Source organism: Plasmodium yoelii (assembly GCF_900002385.2).
Source record: "Plasmodium yoelii strain 17X genome assembly, chromosome: 4".
NCBI lineage: Eukaryota > Apicomplexa > Aconoidasida > Haemosporida > Plasmodiidae > Plasmodium > Plasmodium yoelii.
The window spans coordinates 70,073-83,952 of NC_036176.2; the positions used below are offsets into that span (position 1 = coordinate 70,073).

Consider the following 13,880-nt stretch of genomic DNA (forward strand, 5'->3'; position numbering starts at 1 on the left):
AGACAATTATGATGTTGAATAATGCGAATTAATATATGCAATATAAAAATTTTTTTTTAATCATATTAAATCCATATGAACACTCAATTATATATATTATAACATATAAAATATGTTATGTAACCCATTCCACATTAATGGTTATATCCACTTTTTGGTTGTATATTTAAACTTCACCTCGTGATTAAACATATGGAATGATACATATATTAAATTAGTGTTTAGATTATAAAAAATTAAATGCAATCTAATACTTAGCCCTAACCCCAATATGGGTTCCACAACATAAAAACTATATAAAAATTATGCAAAAATTACTTCCCAATAGACAGCTTCTTAATATATATTAATCATTATTACTATTCATGGATTAATCACTACTCTTCGAATAATATATTAATGATCAGTTTCTTCTTTATTTTTTTAGCATTTCTCTTAAATGTTTTTGAGATCGTTTCCGAAAACCAAATAACGAATACTAATATAAAATGTTAAGAAGCGTACGGTTGTTCGTTAATGTTTACATATATATAATATTTTTTTTTAATTCCTTATTATTTACCTTATAAGAAACTCCCAATAAAATTGATGCTGCAACAAATATAATTGAAATTGTAATTAGTATATTTTTTGTTACTGAACTTCGTGGACAAGCTACAAGTGGTGAGACATCCCTACATTTATCACTATATTTATTTTCAAAAATTTTATAATCATTTGATAAACTAGACAATAGATTATAATAAGAACTTCCTTTATGAATATCTAAAGCATTTTTAAGTTTTTCATATTTTTCAACCAATTCTCCAGCAGTTTCTAAACATGTCTTGCATTCAGTACTTTTTTCTGGATCAAATTCACTATACATGTTACATAATGATTTAAATGCATCATAAAAATTAGATATATCTTTAATATCTATATTCATCGATTTCATTTTTGTTTCTATAACATCCTTATTAATCTTAATATCAGTAGATATATTATCCTCATATTTATTATTTGATTCTATATAGAAAGTATAAAAATTGTTTAATGTGGTGATTTCTCTTTCTGTTTTTTGATTTAGTCTATAACTTAACCATAAAATAGCGTATTCAGCAAGTATATCACCATCTATAGTTTCATCATCAAGCGTATTTAGTAATATTATAAAACCAGAGATAATCTTTTCTTCATAATTACTGCAGTTCCCATCAGGGCAATACGTACTTAAATAACTTTCATAAGCACCTTTTTCCGTGTTGTTCGGATCATCATCAAAAAATTTATCGATCGTATTAATTGCATCACACTACGAATATATTTTGCAAATTAAACAAAAAATGTATTAATTTAAATGTAACTAAAATTAAAATTAATATAATTTATAGGAATGCAACATACGAATAATATAAGAAAAAATATATATACCACTTTAGAAGACATTATAATGAAATTCTGTTATAATTTGGAGATTATGCAGGGTGATATTATTTATATATATTGTATAAAATATATGTTATATTTACTTAAGCTCTTTACATAGCAATTATCTTTCGTTAGACATATTGTTCTTAATTTTAACTTCATATAAAATAATAATATATTAGTATTACTAAAATATTATACTTATTTTATGACATTTAGATAAACTATCTTAAATATGGGGTTGTTTATACACTTTTGCCATATGTATATATGATGCATTTTATACAAAAATTGCTATTCTTACTAACATTTCGTATAAATTTATTATAAAAATTAATATACTTTTATAATGAATTTAAAAAATATATACTTATAGATATGCTTTAATATAGAACATGAACAACGTCATAAAACTTAAATAATGCACAAATATAAAAAATTAAGAAAGTTATTATTATTCAATCCTTAAAGTATATAAATAATTATTTAATAAGATAGAATAAATACTTATATACTTGTTTCTTATAATATATAATGCAGTCTTTTCTAAAATAACACTTACAAAATAAGTTGAATTATTCCATTTCTATGCAAAATACATAAATTTATATTGTTTTTAATGAATATATATAAATTAAAAAATAACTTTAATGTGTTAAATAACTTTATTTTTATTCCAATATACCTTATTGGATAATTTTATAATATATTTTACGCATAATTTCCACGGTTTAAAACGACAATTAGCACTGAACCCGTATTTATAACCTTAAATAAGTCTTTAATATCATATTGTTTTTAAAATCATACTTAGTAGAAATTAAATATTAACATATAAATAACTATTATGTAAATTTTAGAATATAATAGAAAACTATGTTTGATTATGTCATTATTTTCCCCTTTAATAGGAGAGAGATAAGATATATTAGCCTTTAATATATATATTTATATAAATATTCGCTAAATATTATACATAATTTTATCTTATATATTATACTGTTATAGTTAATGTATATTATTCAAATAATTTATTAAAATTCTATATTTTATTAATTCTATGATACAGTAATGTTGTTTTGGATTATAAAATGATTATTCACTAAACACTAATGTGAATAATAAAATACCATTTAACATGAATTGCGTCTTTAACCATTTCACCATTGATTCATATTTTTAGAATATTAAACCACATGTCCCCAATTGAATCTTTAACATATATATAGCATTGATACCTTTATAATGTATTGTTATGTGTCTTTTCGATAAAATTAATATTTAATTATATGAAGTTTCCACAATAAAATAATATTTAATATAAGTTATTCGTAGAGTATTTTGTTAGATTATATATGTATAAGCATATAATAATAACGCTATTCTATCTTCCATATTATTTACATTTGTTAAAACAAAATATAACATTAAATTTTATTAATATACTTATATTTTGTCTTTTATCTATTTTAAATGTAATATATGTATACCTCAAAATATAAAATTTAGAAATGAATAGCGATTAATCTAATATTATACCTTTATAGTAAATAAATTAATGTATATAAAACGATTTCTATCAATATTAATTAAAACAATAACATAAAATGATACTATATATATAATCGAAAGTTAAAAGGATAGTATGCCTATATCTATAATGTAATTTTTATGTATTACTAAAAATATTAGATGCATAAAACATCTTTCATAGGTATTGTTGTGTTGTTGAACCTCGATCGATATTTTATGAATCTATATTTTATGATTATCTATTATACATTAGTAGTGTGCTTAATTAATGTTAAAAACACAAATATTATGTGAAGGTATATTATAATGTAGGCAATTGTTCCAAATGAATCATCTTATAATAATACCCAACCTCATATATAATGCTATTATTACATTTCAATTGGCATAGTATAATTTAAATTAATTGTAGCACAAATTATAAGTTTCACTAAATAAAATTTTAATCAAATGAAGAAACATATTATGTTATACATAATTCAATATAGTTATTATTAACAAGTTTTATATAATAAATAATTATGATATAGAATAATATGAATTGATATATGCAACATAGACATTTTATTTTAATCATATAAAATTGGCATGAGCCCACAATTGTATATATTATAAATTATGAAAAAATATTATGTAACCCTTTTCATATTAATGGCAATGCTCCTTTGGGATTACAAAATTTTAACTTCATATAGTGATTAAACATACGGAATGAAACATATATTAAATTAGTGTTCGAATCATAAAAAATTAAAGATATAATACTTAACCCTAACCCGAATATGGGTTCCAAAACATAAAAACTATGATAAAAAAATTACTTTCCAATAGATAGTTTCTTAAAATATATCAACCATTATTACTATTACTGAAATAGTCACTACTCTTCAAATCACATATTAATGATAAGTTTCTTCTTTATTTTTTTAGCATTTCTCTTAAATGTTGTTTTTGAGATCGTTTCCGAAATCCAAATAACGAATACTAATGTAAAATGTTAAGAAGCGTACGGTTGTTCGTTAATGTTTACATATATATAATATTTTTTTTAATTCCTTATTATTTACCTTATAAGAAACTCCCAATAAAATTGATGATGCAACAAATATAATTGCAATTATAATTAGTGTATTTTTTGTTACTGAACTTCGTAGACAAGATACAAGTGGTGGGCCATTAGTACATGCTAAACTATTATAACTATTTTCAAAATTTTTATAATCTTTTGATAAACTTAACCATAGTTGTAAATAAGAACTTCCTTTAGTAATATCAAAAACATTTTTAACTTTTTCACATTTTTCAAAAAATTCTCCAGCATTTTCTAAACATTTATTGCATTCAGTATCTGTTTTTTCACTAATTTCACTATACATGTTGCATAATGATTTAAATGCATCATAAAAATTAGATATATCTTTAATATCAATATCCATCGATCTTATTTTTTTTTCTATAAAATCCATATTAATATTTTCATTATTATGATTAGATATTTTCTCCTTATAAAAATCATTTGTTTCTATATGTTTAGTATAAAAATCGTTTAATGTGGTGGTTCCATTTTCTTTTTTTTGATTTAGCTTATAACTTAACCATAAAATAGCGTATTCAAAAATTTTATCACTTTCTAAACTTTCAAGATTATTTAGTAACATTATAAAACCAGAGATAATCTTTTCTTCATCACTATTACAGTTACTACCAGGGCAATACGAATTTAAAAAACTTCCAGAAATATCTTCTCTCGGGTTGTTCAGATCATCAAAAAAATATTTATCAATATCATTAATTATACCACACTACGAATATATTTTGCAAATTAAACAAAAGAATGTATTAATATAAATATTACTAAAATTAAAATTAATATAATTTATAGGAATACAACATACGAATAATATAAGAAAAAAGATATATACCTCTTTATAAGACATAATGAAATTCTGTTATAATTTGGAGATTATGTGGGATGATGTTATTTATATATATTGTATAAAATATATGGTATATTTACTTAATCTCTTTACATAGCAGTTATCTTTCGTTAGACATATTCTTAATTTTAACTTCATATAAAATAATAATACATTAGTATTACTAACATTATATTATACTCATGTTATGGCACTTAGCTAAATAACCTTAAATAGAAGGTTGCTTATACACTTTTGCCATATATATGATGAATTTTATACAAAAAAAAATATTCTTACTAACATTTGGTATAACTTTATTATAAAAATGAATATACTTTTATAATGAATTTAAAAAATATATACTTATACATATGCTTTAATATAGAATACAAACAACGTCATAAAACTCAAATACCGCACAAATATAAAAAATTAAGAAAGTTATTATTATTAGAATCCTTAAAGTATATAAATAGTAATTTTTTAAATATATTAAATTTGTATATACTTGTTTCTTATAATATATATTATAGTTTTTTCTAAAATATTAGCATTTTCAAATTAAGTTATTTCACTTACATCTATATGCAAAATATATAAATTTATATTATTTTTATTTAATATAGATAAATTAAAAAATAATTTTAATGCGTTAAATAACTTGATTTTTGTTCCTACATATTCCAATTGATTAGTATTCTCTATTAGGTAATTTTAAAATATTTTTTACGCATAACTTCCACTCTCTAAAACAACAATTAGCACTGAACCCGTACTTATTAATATATTTATAAGATTAAATAAATCTTTGAATGTAGATTGATTTTAAAATAATACATAGTAAATATTAAATATTAACATATAAATACATTCTGATGAAATTTAAAGTATAATAGAAAGCTGTGCGTAATTAAGTTGTTAAATTACCATTTAAGAGAAGAGAGATAAGATATATTAGCCATTTTAATATATAAATTTAGATAAACATTTCCTAAATACTATGCATTGTTCATTCTTATCTTATATATTTATTGATATAGTTATCAATGTATGTACATTCAAATAATTTATTAAAAATTCTATATTTTATTAATTATATGGTAAAATAACGTTTTAGATTAAAAAATGATTATTCAATAAAAACTAATAATATAATAAGAGTTAATATGGAATAATGAAATGGTATTTAACACAAATTGAGTCGTTATCATTTTTTCCATGGATCCAAATTTTTATAATATAAAACCACATATCCCAAATTGAATCTTTAACAAAAATATAATCATTGATATCTTTATAATGTATTATTTGTATTCTCGATAATATTAATGTTTAATTGTATTCAGTTTCCACAATAAAACAATATTTCAATATTAATTATTGGTATAGTATTTTATTAGTTTATATGTATAGGCATATTATAATAACGTATTATATCTATCATATTATTTATAATTATTATAACAAAATATAATTCGAAATTTTATTAATATACTTATATTTTATTTTTTAAATCTTTTAAAATATTATTTATTTATACCTTAAAATATATAGTTTAAAAATTAATAGTAATTAATATATTATTATACCTTATGATAAATAAATTAAAGCATATAAAACAACTTCTATTATTACTAATTAATTTTAATAAAAATGTAAAGGAAATACAACAAGAGAATAGTAACTATAATTCAAACTTAAAAAATATTGTATATATATTGTATTTTTTATGTATTACTAAAATGTTAGATACATAAAATGCCTTTTATAGATAATGTTGTATTGTCGATTCTCGATCGACATTCCATGTATTTATATTTTACGAATATCTATTATTACAGTTCAGTTGGATAACATAATTTAAATTAAAATAAATATGATACAAGTTATAAGTTTTACTAAATAAAATGTTTCATAAAATAAAAAAACATATTATGATATGCATAATTCAATATAGTCCCTGATTAACAAGTTTTATGTAATAGTCAATTATGATATTCCATAATATGAATTCATATATAATCAATATCTATATTAATATATGCAATATAGACATTTTATTTTAATCATATTAAATCGGAATGATCACTCAATTATATATATTATAACTTATAAAACATGTTACGCAATTCATTACATATTAGCTTATACCCCTTCTTGGTTGTATATTTGGACTTTTGATTTCATCTTGTGATTAAAAATACAGTATAGTATATATATTAAATTAGTGTTTAATTATAAAAATTAAATAAAGATATAATACTTATCCCTAACCCGAATATGGGTTACATAAACACAACCCTGACCCACAACATAAAACTATATAAAAATTATGCAAAAATTATTTATTTCCCAATAGACAGTTTCTTATCGTATATCAATAATTATTACTATTCCTGAAATAGTCGCTCTCTTCGAATCATATATTAATGATTCACTCTCTTCTTTACATTTTTTATTTTTTCTCTTAATTTTTGTTTTTGAAATCGTTTCCGAAATCCAAATAACGAATACTAATATAAAAACGGTAAACGAATCATTTTTTTTTGTTAACATTTGCATATATATAATGAAAATAATTTTTTAATTCCTTATTATTTACCTTATAAGAAATTCCCAAAAAAATTGGTATTGCAACAAATATAAGTGCAATTGAAATTAGTGAATAAGTTAGAAGAGGTGGAAAATAACTACATTTATTTTTTAAATTATCATAATCCTTTGATAATATAGAAAATAGTTGATAATAAGGACTACCTTCAGAAATATTCAAATCTTTAAGTTGTTCATATTTTTTAACAAATTCTTGAGTCTTTTCTAAATAACTATTGTAATTTGACTCGTTGTCATCACATTCAGTATACAATTTACATAATGATTTAAATGCATCATAAAATTTCGACATATTTTCTTTAGGAATATTAAATACATAATTATGTTTATTTATAAGATCTTTATAAGTACTATAACCATCAACATAATCTATATTCTTTTTATACCCATGGTAAGTTTTCATATTTTTTTCGTAAAATTCATTTATATTAGAAAATTCAGTGTTTAACTTATGATTTAATTTATAGCCTAACCACATCATAATATATACAACAATATCAATCTTGCCATCTGCATAATGGAAAAAAACTGATTTACCATCATAAAATGTATCTAATAACCATAAGCATCCACCATTAATTATATTGCTATAAGTTTTACATTCTTTATCAGGGCAGTGCTGCTTGAGAGCTCCACTTGTAGTCATATAATTTACAAGATCATCCAATTCATCGGGAATTTTCTCCCTCAAACTATCAAACTCTTTACACTAAGAAACAATTTTAAAAAATCAAATAAAAATGTCTATTAAAATAAACGTATTATTAATTTATAGATAGTAAAATATCAAAAATGTGTAATAACAAATATTTTTATTCAAGAAATTGTATGTACCACTGTACTAGTTAACATATTGGAGATTTATTTTTAAACTATAAATTAAGTATATCATATTAATTTCATATATTGCATCAGAATAGGGGACATAAAATTGGATTCTCTATATAAAAATTATATCTAGTTAACCATATTTTATTTTTAGTATTAATTTAAAATTAATGTAAAGTAATAATACAATAGTAATACTATAGTAAGTTTATATATATATTATTGAAATTATCTAAATTGCCTTAAATTGGAGATATTTGTTTTGGTCATATGTATAACATAAATTATGCTTAAATTTATGATTATTAATAATATTCATTCTAATTTTATTATAAAAATTTAAGGAATTTTGTAATGAGTTTAAAATACATTCCCTTATGTCTCAATATAGAAAAATACAAAATTGTTTCTCATGTTTTAATAAATAAATTTATACCCATAAACATGTAAATATGTAAAAATTAATAAATCTATTATTAGTATATTTTTTAAAAGTATATAAATAAATATTTTCTAATATATTTTAAATATTTAATACTTGTTTCTAATGCTACATACCACTGTTTTATTAAAATTATAGTATTTTCAAATTAAGTTACATGCTACATTTTCTATGCAAATTAAATAAATTTATATTGTTTTTAATGAATGTAGATAAATTCAAAATTCATTTTAATGTGCTCAATAACTTTATTTTTATTCCTACATATTCTAATTTATAAGTATTCCTTATTGGGTAATTTTATAATATATTTTGCCATCTTTTCCATTCTTTAAAACAATTTGCACTGAATCCGTATTTATAAGCTTAAATAAGTTTTTATATGTAAATTGTTTTTAAAATAATACTTAGCAAATATTAACATATAAATATATATTATTAATATTTTAAAGTATAATAGAAAACTATGTTTAATTAGGTTGTTATATTACCTTTAGGAGGAGAGAGATAAGATATATTGCTATTTTAATATATAAATTTAGATAAATATTCATTAAATGTTCTACATAATTCATTTTATTTTATACATTTTGTTGTATAGTTATCAATGTAAATACATTCAACTAATTTGTTAAAAATTCTATATTTTATTAATTCTACAAAAAACAATAATAATATAATACGCATTAATATTGAATAATAAATGATATTTAATATTAATTAAATATTTAACAATTTCTCTATTTATCCGTGTTTTTATAATATAAAACTATAAATTCCAAATTGAATAATTAACAAATATATAATGTATTATTATGTCTTTTCGATAAAATTAATATTTAATTATATGAAGGTTTCACAATAAAATAATATTTTAATATTAACTATTGGTAATTTCTAGATTATATGTATAGGCATATAATAATGCATCATATCTATAATATTAAAATTTATTAATATACTTATATTTTATTTAACTATATTAAAATATAATATATTTATACCTCGAAATATATAATTTAAAAATTAATACTGATTATTTACTATTATACCTTTATGATAAATAAATTAAAGCGTATGAAGCAACTTCTATTAATACAAGAAGATAATAGTAACTACAATTAAAAATTAAAAAAATTTTAGATGCATAATAATATTTTATAGATAATGTTGTATTGTCGATTATCGATCGATATCCCATGCATCTATATTTTATGAATATCTATTATATATTGGTAATATGCTTAATTAACATTAAAAATATAATCATTAATATGAAGGTATATTATAATGTAGGCAATTGTTCTAAATGAATCGAATTATAATAATACCCAACCTCATATATAATGCTATTATTACATTTCAATTGGGACAGTATAATTTAAATTAATTGTACCACAATTTATAAGTTTCACTAAATAAAATTTTCATTAAATAAAGAAACATATTATGATATGCATAATTCAATAAATCCACATATTAACTTTTATATAGGCAATTATAATATATCATAATATGAAATAATATATGTAATATAGTTATTTTACTTTAATCATATTAAATATATATTAACACTTAATTATATATATTATAACTTATGAAAAAATGTTATACACCCCCATTTATATTAGCTTATCCCCATTTGGGGTTGAATATTTGGGCATCATCTCTTGATTAAACATACGGGATGATACATATATTAAATTAATGTTCAAATTATAAAAAATTTAATACAATATAATACTTAGCCCTAACCCCAATATGGGTTCCACAACATAAAAACTATATAAAAATTATGCAAAAATTACTTCGAAATAGACAGTTTATTAAAATATGTCATTCATTATTACTATCCCTGGAATAGTCAGTATTTGAATCATATGTTAATTATCAGTTTCTTCTTTATTTTTTTATTTTTTCTCTTAATTTTTGTTTTTGAAATCGTTTCCGAAAACCAAATAACGAATACTAATATAAAATGTTAAGAACTATATGATTTATTTGTTAAAATTTGCATATATAATCAAAATAATTTTTAAATTCCTTATTATTTACCTTATAAGAAACTCCCAATAAAATTGTTGATGCAACAAATATAATTGCAATTGTAATTAGTGTATTTTTTATGATTGAATTTCGTGGACAAGCTACAATTGATGGGACATTTTTACACCAATTAGTATTATAATTACTTTCAAATTCTTTATAATCTTTTGATAATCTTAACCATAGTTGTAAATAAGAACTTTCTTTAGTAATATCAAAAACATTTTTAACTTTTTCACATTTTTCAAAAAATTCTCCAGCATTTTCTAAACAGTTGGTGCATTGATAGTTATCTACATTAATTTCACTATACATGTTACATAATGATTTAAATGCATCATAAAAATTATATATATCTTTAATATCCATATTCATCGATTTTATTTTATTTTCTATATCACCCGTATTAATATGCTCACCACTATCAGTAGATATATTCCCCTTATAACAATTATTTGTTTCTATATGGTTAGTATAAAAATCGTATAATTTGGTGGTTCCATTTTGTGTTTTTTGATTTAGTTTATGACTTAACCATAAACTAGCGTATTCAACAATTTTATCACTTTCGAAACTTTCCTCATCAAGATTTTTTAGTAACATTATAAAACCAGAGGTAATCCTTTCTTCATCACTACTACTAGTATTATCATGACAATACGTATTTAATGTATTCCTAGAACTATATTCTTCCGAGTTGTCCGGATCATCATCAAAATATTTATCAATCTCACTAATTATATCACACTACGAATATATTTTACGAATTAAACAAAAAATGTATTAACATAAATGGTACTATAATTAAAATTAATATAATTTATAGTACTACAACATATGAATAATATAAGAAAAAAAATATATACCACTTTAGAAGCCATTATAATGAAATTCTGTTATAATTTGGAGATTATGCGGGGTGATGTTGTTTAAATATATTGCATAGAATATATGGTATATTTACTTAAGCTCTTTACATAGCAGTTATCTTTCGTTAGACATATTACTCTTAATTTTAATTTCATATAAAATAATAATACATTAGTATTACTAAAATATTATACTTATTTTATGACATTTAGCTAAACTATTTTAAATAGAGGGTTGCTTACACACTTTACCATATGTATATATGATGCATTTTATACAAAAAATAGTATTCTTACTAACATTTGGTATAACTTTATTATAAAAATTAATATACTTTTATAATGAATTTAAAAAATATATACATATGCTTTAATATAAAACACAAAAAACGTCCTAAAACTTAAATAATGCACAAATATATAAATTTAAGAAAGTTATTATTATTACAATCCTTAAAGTATATAAATAATTATTTAATAAGATAGACTAAATACTTATATACTTGTTTCTTATAATATATAATACAGTCTTTTCTAAAATAACACTTACAAAATAAGTTGAATTGTTCCATTTCTATGCAAAATACATAAATTTATATTGTTTTTAATGAATGTAGATAAATTAAAAAATAATTTTAATGCGTTAAATAACTTTAGTATTATTCCCATATACTTCATTTTGTAAGTATGCCTTATTGGGTAATTTATAATATATTTTACGCATAATTTCCACGGTTCAAAACGACAATTAGCATTGAACCTGTATTTATAAGCTTAAATAAGCATTTGAATGTAGATCGTTTTTAAAAGAATACTTAGTAGATATTAAATATTAACATATAAATAACTATTATGTAAATTTTAAAGTATAATAGAAAACTATGTTTGATTAGGTTATTATTTTACCCTTTAATAGGAGAGAGATAAGATATATTAGCCTTTAATATATATATTTATATAAACATTTGCTAAATATTATACATTATTTTATCTTATATATTCTACTGTTATAGTTAATGTATATCATTCAAATCATTTATTAAAAATTCTATATTTTATTAATTCCACAGTAAAACAATGATAATATAATATGCGTTAACATGGAATAATAAAAGGAAATTTAACGTTGAATCATTAGCCTTTTCACAATTTATCCAGTTTTTTAAAATATAAAACCACATATCCCAAATTGGATCTTTGACATATATATAGCATTGATACCTTTATAATGTATTGTTATGTGTCTTTTCGATAAAATTAATATTTAATTATATGAAAGTTTCACAATAAAACAATATTTTAATATCAATTATTGGTATAGTATTTTATTATATTATATGTATAAGCATATAATAATAACGCTATTATATCCGTCATGTTATTTATAACTATTAGAACAAAATATAACATTAAATTTTATTAATATACTTATATTTTGTCTTTTAACTACTTTAAATATATATTTCCAATTTGTATATACTTCAAAATATAAAATTTAAAATTATTAGTGATTAATCTAATATTATACCTTTATAGTAAATAAATTAATGTATATAGAACGATTTATATTATTTGAATTTAAAACTTTAGCATAAAATTATACTATATATAATCGAAAGTTAAAAGGATAGTATGCCTATATCTATAATGTAATCTTTATGTATTACTAAAAATGTTAGATGGATAAAACATATTTTATAGATATCATTATATTGTCGATTATCGATCGATATTTATGAACATCTATTATTACAGTTCAATTGGATAACATGATTTGAATCAAAATAAATATGATACAAGTTATTAGTTTTACTAAATAAAATGTTTCATCAAATAAAAAAACATATTATGATATGCGTAATTCCATATAGTTCTGGGTTATCAAGACTTATATAATAGGTATTTGGGATATTCCATAATACTATTTCATATATATTCAACATCTATATTAATATATACAATATAGACATTTTATTTTAATCATATTAAATCGGTATGAACACTCAATTGTATATATTATACTTTATAGAAAAAATGTTATGTGGCTCTTTTCATATTAATGGTAGTATCCCTTTGGGGGGGTGCACATTTATAATTCATCTCGAGATTAAACATACGTGATTGTACATATATTAAATTAGTGTTCAAATTACTCAAAATTAAATACAATGTGATACTTAACTATAACCCCAATATGGGTTCCATAATACAACCCTGACC

General features: G+C 20.4%; 4 protein-coding genes across 4 annotated transcripts; all 4 read right to left on the reverse strand.

The window, feature by feature from the left end:
* Positions 1–415: 415 nt before the first annotated feature.
* Positions 416–1,428, reverse strand: PY17X_0400065 (PIR protein; the record flags this gene model as incomplete). Its single annotated transcript, XM_022955435.1, has 3 exons — positions 416–478; positions 563–1,294; positions 1,414–1,428. The coding sequence occupies 3 exons, from the start codon at positions 1,426–1,428 to the stop codon at positions 416–418; spliced, it is 810 nt and encodes a 269-aa protein (XP_022810864.1).
* A 2,433-nt stretch (positions 1,429–3,861) lies between these two features.
* PY17X_0400067 (PIR protein) lies at positions 3,862–4,880 on the reverse strand (the record flags this gene model as incomplete). Its single annotated transcript, XM_022955431.1, has 3 exons — positions 3,862–3,927; positions 4,011–4,745; positions 4,866–4,880. The coding sequence occupies 3 exons, from the start codon at positions 4,878–4,880 to the stop codon at positions 3,862–3,864; spliced, it is 816 nt and encodes a 271-aa protein (XP_022810863.1).
* Positions 4,881–7,288: 2,408 nt separating this feature from the next.
* Positions 7,289–8,327, reverse strand: PY17X_0400071 (PIR protein; the record flags this gene model as incomplete). The annotated part of the gene is made up of 3 exons (XM_022955425.1): positions 7,289–7,375; positions 7,465–8,184; positions 8,310–8,327. 3 exons carry the CDS (start codon positions 8,325–8,327, stop codon positions 7,289–7,291), a joined length of 825 nt encoding a protein of 274 aa, XP_022810862.1.
* Positions 8,328–10,647: 2,320 nt separating this feature from the next.
* On the reverse strand, positions 10,648–11,672 carry PY17X_0400075 (PIR protein; the record flags this gene model as incomplete). The annotated part of the gene is made up of 3 exons (XM_022955420.1): positions 10,648–10,713; positions 10,801–11,538; positions 11,658–11,672. The coding sequence occupies 3 exons, from the start codon at positions 11,670–11,672 to the stop codon at positions 10,648–10,650; spliced, it is 819 nt and encodes a 272-aa protein (XP_022810861.1).
* Between the last annotated feature and the right edge of the window lie 2,208 nt (positions 11,673–13,880).